General features: G+C 48.9%; 1 protein-coding gene across 1 annotated transcript; it reads right to left on the bottom strand.

The window, feature by feature from the left end:
- Positions 1-6,446: 6,446 nt before the first annotated feature.
- LOC120442524 lies at positions 6,447-8,042 on the bottom strand. Its single transcript, XM_039619120.1, has 4 exons — positions 7,872-8,042; positions 7,617-7,761; positions 6,987-7,095; positions 6,447-6,620 (listed from the first exon to the last, which is right to left on the bottom strand). The coding sequence occupies exons 1-4, from the start codon at positions 7,939-7,941 to the stop codon at positions 6,495-6,497; spliced, it is 450 nt and encodes a 149-aa protein (XP_039475054.1). The 5' UTR covers positions 7,942-8,042; the 3' UTR covers positions 6,447-6,494.
- Positions 8,043-8,513: the final 471 nt, after the last annotated feature.

The following is an 8,513-nucleotide window of genomic DNA, read 5'->3' as shown; positions in this document are numbered from 1 at the left end:
CAGATTTCTGCTTTATTGATCGACATGCAGCATCAGGACCGATGATCAAAGTCCGACATCAATAACTCTGAACACGCTTCAGCTCCTCCTCGTCATGAGCGACGGCGTCCTCTTGGACGGCTTCAGTCACACCCAGACAGGAAGTGTCTGGGCCAAATTCTCTGGGACAAAGTCAGGAACTGGAAGGCACCGCGATGACAAGGAGGGGCCGAGCAGGCCCGAATGCAGTTCTGAAAGGCCAGGGTCAGAGGTCACGGTCCGTGTTTCGGGGTTAGAGGTCAGTATGTCCCTGGGCAGGCTGATGACGGGCCCCGGTGGGGGCGGGCAGGGCCTCGGGTAGGAAATCGGCCACCTATTCACCGATGCTGAACTGCAGCGTGCGGCTGTGGTTGACGCAGTAGATTCGATTGCCAAACACAGCACAGCAGAACAGCAGCGCTTTCTCCAGCAGGAAGGCGGCGCCCTCAAGCCACGCCTTCACCACCGTGCTGTACCTGTGTGCGCTAACCTCGGTGCGCTCACGGTCCACATCGAAGCACTAGACATGGCTGTGGTGTGCGACCATGTCGGAGGAGCGGCTGCGGCTCTTGTTGAACGGGCACTCCTCCCACTCGTCGCGGTGGGGGTCGTAGCGCAGACAGTAGAAGAGCAGCTGTCGCACACTGCAACCTCGTGAGCCACTGCGAACGAGCCTTTTTTGCAGTGACGCAACGTGGCTCCACCTGCTGGCATGCAGGTCGTAGCGCTCCACGCTCAGCAGGTAGCCCCCGCCCACTGTGTACAGCAGCCCATCCATGCCCACCAGCTGCAGCTGGTGGGCGTGCTGGGATTCCTGTTAGAGACAGTGGGACAGCCATACAGGCTCGCCCAGCGCCCAAACGCCGCGCCAGCGCCCACTCAGCAGGTCGAAGCACAGCACGCCATCCTTTGCCTGACGCTTTAATCTCAGAGTCCAGAGGAAACAAAATGGTCAAAATAAATAAACAATAAAAGAATAAATTCAATTCAGTTTAGGCACTACAGGTACCTTGGTGTTCATCTGAACAACAAACTGGACTGGACTCATAACTCAGACGCCCTCTACAGGAAAGGGCAGAGCAGGCTGTACCTGCTGTGGAGACTCAGGTCGTTTGGAGTGGAGGGCCCACTCCTGAAGACCTGAAGACTCTGTGGTGGCCTCAGCCATATTTTACAGTGTGGTCTGCTGGGGCAGCAGCATCTCTGCTGGGGACAGGAAGAGACTGAACAGGCTGATCTGCAGGGCCAGCTCTGTTCTAGGATGCCCTCTGGACCCAGTGGAGGTGGTGAGTGACAGGAGAATGGTGGCTAAGCTGTCATCCCTGATGGACAACATCTCCCACCCCATGCAGGAGACTCTGACAGCACTGAGCAGCTCCTTCGGTGGGAGACTGCGGCACCCACGGTGTGGGTACGGACACCTGAGTTCACTCAATGACCTTCCTGTTCTCCGTCCCTCAGATCCAGTGACAGGTCTGCCAGCGGACACCTTCAGGAGGCCGCAGGTAGCTGCGTCGTGTCTGATGTGAGCTCACCTCTGAACTAAAGTTTCCCCTCACACACAAACCTCAGATCAGCCGATCCCACTGTCTCTAACAGGAATCCCAGCACAGACTGCCCCCCAGGTACCCTGGCCCCTCCCACAGTGCAGAAACATGCTGGAGGGGTTACCTGGCGGTTGGAAACTGGCTTCAGGTGTGAGTCTGTGAGCAGACACAGACATGAGCTCATCGTCTATATTTATCTGGGCGGTTAGAGAGCAAACAGCTCCCCCTGCTGTCCAACACTCAGAGTGACACAGGAAGCAGCAACAGGTAAGTCGCCAACAAACACAGGTGAGCCAGGTGTGTCAGTTTGGACTGCAGACCAGGAGGGGGCACCACAACACCAAACTGTATATTTCAAAATAAACCTCACAGGTGTGATGGGATGGACTCACCATGACAGAAGAACAAATCATTAATCCATCGAACGACCGGTTAGAGCTGCTGGTTGCGACATTCAGAGAAAGCAGGAAGTAACGATCACTGTGAGCTTTTCTGCTGAAGGTTTGATTCCCTCAGCTGAGAGAGCGACGAGATCAGCCAGCAGCCAAAAATCAACTGATGTCAGCAGCTGCATCATCAGGACAACACTCACGGGACCCACACACACACACACACAAACAAACAAAGAGTATTGTATTTTGCACTCTGCAGCTAATGGCACTGATACTCTTGGTATCTGTTTACTTTTGTACCCATCCATTCATCTGAAAGGTCACAGGGCAGCAGTCTAAGAAGAGATGACCTCAGATGAACTCTCCTCAACACCAAAGCACCCACTCACATTCAGATGGGGCGAGGTGTTCCTCCCGATTATCTCTTCACCGCAGCAGCTGATAGTGTGTGGGACATATTAGGCAGCAGCGTGGTCCGATCCAACAGACGAGCTGCTGACAAACTGAATGCTTATTCTGATAGAAAACACAGGGCACCGATACAGTGTGGTGTGTATAACCACCGCTGGTTTCAAACTGTATCATTAAGTAAAGTGTAAGGTAAAGTGTGTTGTGTTAGTCCCCGAAGGGAAATTACTCCTCTGCATTTAACCCATTCACCCAGTGAAGCAGTGGGCAGCCACCAATGCAGCGCCCGGGGAGCAGTGTGTAGGGACGGTACCTTGCTCAGGGGTACCTCAGGGTAGCCGTTCAGTGGAGTCGAACCCCCGACCTTCCGATCATGGGGCAGACACTCTACCTACTGAGCTATCCCTGCCATTAATCGACATTGTCTACCAGTCTGTGGTGCCGAGTGCCAGCTGCTCTGCTGTTGTCAGCTGGGGTGGAGGGGGGGTCAGCATCAGTGCCAAAGATGTCAGCATGTAACAGGATCAGCAAACTGGTTCATGAGGCTGGAACCATCACTGGCCAGAATCTCGAGGTATTTGAGTGATGAGGGACATTAGAGTCACTGATCCCATTATGGACCGCCCGTCTTACTCGCTCCACTCCACAGTACTGAGGCAGCAGAGCTCCTCCCTTAGACTGATTCAAACCGGTGTACATGAATACATACAAACCAAACCAGGCCATAAAGAAGGCTTGAGGAAATCAGTCCTACCCTTCTCGCGATCGTGGCTCAGGAGTTGGCAGTTCGTCTTGTAATCGCAAGGTTGCCGGTCCGAGCCCCGGCTCGGACAGTCTCGGTCATTGTGTCCTTGGGCAAGACACTTCACCCGTTGCCTACTGGTGGTGGTCAGAGGCCCGGTGGCGCCAGTGTCCGGCAGCCTCGCCTCTGTCAGTGCGCCCCAGCGTGGCTGTGGCTACAATGTAGCTTGCCATCACCAGTGTGTGAATGGGTGGATGACTGGATGTGTAAAGCGCTTTGGGGTCCTTAGGGACTAGAAAAGCTCTATACAAATACAGGCCATTTACCATTCTCTACCAAACTACTCCTCCTCTAGCTTTTCCGGGAGAAGACCGAGGTGTTCCCAGGCCAGCCGAGAGACATAGACTCTCCAGCGTGTCCTGGGTCCCCTCCCGGTGGGACATGCCACCTCAGCTGGCACCGTCTGACGCGGGGGCGTAGCGCTCTACACCCCATCTCCCTGTTATCAGTTCAATTGAAATATTGATCCTCACAGATGTTGAGCTGCATACAGATACAGACAGAAGAACTCGATCATGTGTTTCTCAGTGAGTTTGATGTTTTCAGGCCAAACTAGTTTCCCTGCTGGAAAACAAACTGATGTTGAACATCCTCACTGAAGCTCTGCTGTGTTAGTGGGAACGCAGCAGCTCAGTGAAGCTGCTCTCACAGACACAGCAGCAGAATCATCTTAGACATCAGTTTACAGCATATACAGGCTCTTACTCTTCGTCTGAGGGTCCAGGATCAGCACTGAAGACTGGTGGAGGATTTTTGGACCGATCGCTCTTCATAGACAGACGGCTGGATCCTGGAGACTCTGCTGTGTCCTCGTCTTCCTCCAAACCACTCATGTTCAGTCAGCCTGAGAGAGAAACCAACAACACTGACTGTGAGTGCAGACCAAGAATCAGACAAACAAGTCTGTACAAGACTCGCGCCCAAAACTGGGAGACAAAGAAGTGTGAAGGTCAGAGGATAATAAATCCAGAGACAGTCCAGCATTAAGCTGATCCCTCCATATTTCCCCTCCAGCTCACAGAGAGACAGCTGACTCAGAGACTTTGACCGCAGAAGAAAAAGAAAACGGGACTAACGCTGTGTTTATACTTCCTGCTCTGTCGACTGTGGAAATACTTTCAGTTTCATGAGTCTCTCAGAGGAATCTACGTGGTCACATGACAGGATGTGCGCACTGATAACTTACTTAAGAGAGGTGGGGCTAAGTTTGTGTCTGGGCCATCACTTATTCTGTCCAGCAAATCTTTGTAATCAAATACAGACAGTGCTGTTCATGAAATATTATTCATGTGAGACCGACGTTGAGTTTCTGCTGCAGGAGACACGGATGTACAGTAAAGTGAAGGAACCTGCACACGAGCGGCCCATTCTGTCATAAACAACGTTTTTCCACACACTGTAATTTGGATCAATAGTTTGTCCCATAGAAACATTCACAGGGTGACAGATAATCATGTTACCTGATGGCAACAAGTTAAAATCCGACCTGATCCCACAGAACACTGTCCCTCATCGTATGATGGACACAAGAGGAAGTGTCCACTGAGCTCAGCTGATAAAGGTCTTCATCGACAGTTCTGCATTTGAACTTTAGATACCGAGCACAGACACCAGGGGGTGTCCAATCAAAACGCTCTAGCCCTGTAAAGCCTGAGCCACGAAATAACTGCCAGGAAATTAAATGAAATCTTAAAAATGTAATTTGTAAATAAAGAAGTATTAGTTTTAATTTGAGAATATCCCTCCCACTTTGCTTCATGTCTGTATTCAGTTACCTGTCCCCAGGTGAGGGTCGCACCCCAATAAGTATCAGCAAGAGGGGGCAGAGTCCACTACAAGTCTCCCTGCAGGTGTTATTGATGTTTTTTCCTGAAGGGGTAAAATAACTTGAAACATCTGCCAAACAAAAAGTCGAGCAGAACGTTTTCTGTGACCTTCCTCTCCAACAGAAGGCTGCAACCACACTGAGCTGTCTCAGAGAAGCTAAGAGACCAAATAACGCTGCTCATATTTGGGGTCTTTTAGCTTTTTGGTGGTGATGTGTGTGTGTGTGTGTGTGTGTGTGTGTGTGTGTGTGTGTGTGTGTGTGTGTGTGTGATCAAGCACACTGCCCGTCTAAGTCCACAAGAATCGCTGTGATAAAGTTCTCTTACCTCTGCAGAGAGGAAGCTGACTCAGAGACTCTGAGGATAGAAGGATGAACACTCACCTCTACCACAGAGTCTGAATACTTCCTGTTTCTCCCTCACCTGTACAGAATGGCTCCTCCCCTCTGCAGTTACAGGTAAACATGTGGTAAAAAACAGGATGTGTGTGTCACAGACCTAACAGTCATGTTAGCTGGTGATAAATTATATGTCATTAACTTAGCACAGCTGTCATATCGGTGCTATTTCAATATCTTTAAATTGCTTATTGATGGAGTTTTCTAATAGCTTTGATGGAGCCGGAGGTCCCTCGGTATGAGCCCAAATAATTATTTAATAATCATCAACCCCAATCTGCTTGACACTGAAAAGTTTTATTAGTTTATGATTTTATGAAACCTCCATCCTCTGATCTGGCTCTCAGTCACACCGACTTACTAAACTGGACATGTGTAAAAAAAAAATGCCGGCCATTTCATCTTCTTGTTTTCAGTAGTCACTGTGTGAACACCATTTCCCATAAGCCCACAGATCTCCAGGGTTAAATCTGTCAGTGTAATGTGAAGAGAGGAAGTGAGGATGTTTTCTTTAAACACGTGGAGAGGAGCCAATCAGAGGGACGGAAACCATGGCGACAGAGACAGAGACAAAATACTCACATTTAAAAACAAATAGATGAAAGATTTAATACAAAGAGGGAAGCATGGTGGTGCCGGGTTTGTCACTGTTGCCTCACAGCAGTGAGGTCCTGGGTTTGAGTCCAGCCGGAGCTTTTCTGCGTGGGTTCTCTGTGACTTCCTCCCACAGTCCAAAGATATAGTGGGGTTAGCTTAACTGATGATGATGATGAAGACTGGTGTGGAAAAATAAAGTGTCAGCTTTTCTGTTCCCATTCTGTGGGTAGTGTCTTTGTCCCACAGCAGGGACCTTAGTTCCCACAGACATGCAGGCATCATGTCGGTCACACAGCAGGCTGTAATCTTTCCAAGTGGCAGAGACGCCTTTAAGGAAGAAGATCCGTAGATATCATTGTGTATATGAATGTGTGCAGACGTTTGTCTAAAGCTTACAGTTAGTGGGGTGTTTGTTGTGAAGTCTGGAGCCTTCACGTGGAATAAAAGACACATCACAGTCTGTGTGAGGGTTGGCCTTTATTATCAGGACAGAAACTGAATCATATTTACTGGTCCATCATTCGACGCGATCCCAGGTGGCAGTTATCAGAGAATAAGTTGTAGTTGGGTCCTCCAGCACTCACAAAGTCTGAAACTGTCTTTGAACCCTGGAATTCTCTAGAACTGACAGGCTGCAGACAAAAAAGCGACAGAAGAGGTCAGAAAGAATAAAAAGTAAATGTTTGGATTAAAACTCTCACTGAATGTTTCACGTCAACACAAATTTCAAGAAGAATCAGCATGCAGGAAATAAAGTGTCTGTTTGTAATCGGGAATCTGCAGGATCTCGTTTTGGTTTGTTTTTATGTCAAACATCTCGTTTTCACTCTGGTCTGGTTCCAATGGTCTCTGTTGGCCACCAGTATACACACCAGCAACAAGCTGAACGGACTAGCTTTTTTTGTCTGTTTTTTCTGACTGTTTGTGGACTTGTTGAACTTAGAGACACAATAGAGCCACGTTTCAATGGACACACTAGTTGTATGTTTGAAGTTTACCCTCCAGGCCGAGCTCATGTGTCGGGCATCAGTCACCACCGTCTGAGAGGATAATCCGAATCCGCCTCCTTTATGGATCAGCCACTGAGAGCCATCATCTAACGTCACCCTACGAAAGAACGAGAGGTTTGGAGATGCTGGACTTTGATTTTCACGCTGACGGCTGTGACTGTGACGTGTCGATCTCAGTTGGTCTAACACATCTACTTGCTTTCAGGAATCTAAAGAACTTTGCACGATTAAATCACAACAGCACAGTGATCAGAACGATGCATTTAGGGGTTTTAGCTGTGACAGTTTGTACACACTGGAATATGCATTAAAAAAGCTCCAGTGTGGTCTTAATGGAACAGTATGATCCAGTATGTGTGCAGCCATCCAAAGAAAACATCTGGAGCTTTATGAATCCAAAAATACAACAAACACAAACAAGCACAGGAAACTGTGAATCTGCAGTAACAGTCTCCTCAGCTCCCACACTTACAGCGTCAAACGGCACAGAGGGAACATTTTTGTTTCTTATGTTTTACAATCAAGTCAAAATAACTAACAATCTTCAAAAGCATTAAAATTATTAGTTTAAATCTCCATTTGTTTGTGGAAATGTTTCTGTGGTCAGTGCAGACTGACCGAACCCCGGAGTGGCTGAGTGGTCCCAGTATAAATGAAGTCCCCTCCAGCGGCCTCTTCATCCTCTCAGCCGTCATCACCGGCGAGTTGTAGAGACGGGTCAGGTCCTGACCAGACAGGTCGTAGTTGTAGTTGCTGTACCCGGCTGACAGAAGGAAACGGGAGGTTTATTGAAACTATGCTGTACAAACGTCACGCAGCACCACTGCGAGTGGCTTTAAGCCACACGGCGCTTAAAAAAAAAGAAATACTCACGGCCAGACGAGGCGTCCACAGTCAGAGCCAGCAGAGTCAGCGCAGAGAGCAGCGCTTTGAGGGAAGCCATCGTGGATGCTGATCGGGTTTGTCTCAGTCACAGCTCCGAGACGTCCAGCTGAGGTTTTATAGTCCTGACAGCGTGACGGTCTCCCCTCTGTGCTCGTGTTTGTCTCTTGGCAGACGAGCTGGGATTTCCACACTGCTCATGGTAAACAGCAGTTTTCATCATCAGCAGGTCATCGCAGGACTCTGCAGAGAATCAGTTTTCTTAGAATGAGAGCAGCAAAAACAGCTTCCTGTTAGGAGGGAGAAAATAAGCTGAAGACTTCTTATGCTTCACGTTGTGGTTTCCTACCTTTGAGCTCCAGTTCCTCCTTGATGGGCCTCAAAACATCCGAAGGGCATGAGTGATTACTGGGCTAATGATTTATTTATTTACCTGTTTAATTAATTGATTTACTGTCTGAAATCCACCTCAGCTGCACGTTATAAACACCATAAAATTTTCCTTTTGTGAGGAGCTCCCGATTCTTCCTCAGTCACAAAGAGCTCAGGCCTTCACTGCCAGAAGAACTCGGGCTCTTCCCACAGAGTCATCCTTAAAGACCCGTCCGTGCCCATGTCAGCCCGACAGTTAGA

This window comes from Oreochromis aureus, linkage group 11, assembly GCF_013358895.1.
Source record: "Oreochromis aureus strain Israel breed Guangdong linkage group 11, ZZ_aureus, whole genome shotgun sequence".
Classification (NCBI taxonomy): domain Eukaryota; kingdom Metazoa; phylum Chordata; class Actinopteri; order Cichliformes; family Cichlidae; genus Oreochromis; species Oreochromis aureus.
The sequence above is the reverse complement of the archived record's forward strand: the minus strand, read 5'-3'. Positions and strand labels throughout refer to the sequence as shown.

Excerpts from the sequence above, each read along its gene's own strand:
- LOC120442524 (XM_039619120.1), bottom strand. The coding sequence starts at position 7,941 with ATGGCTTCCCTCAAAGCGCTGCTCTCTGCGCTGACTCTGCTGGCTCTG. Across the intron at positions 7,096-7,616 it reads CTCAGCCACTCCGGGGTTCG|GGTGACGTTAGATGATGGCT; the intron begins GTCAGTCTGCAC and ends GTTCTTTCGTAG. Across the intron at positions 6,621-6,986 it reads ACATGAGCTCGGCCTGGAGG|CCTGTCAGTTCTAGAGAATT; the intron begins GTAAACTTCAAA and ends TTTTGTCTGCAG.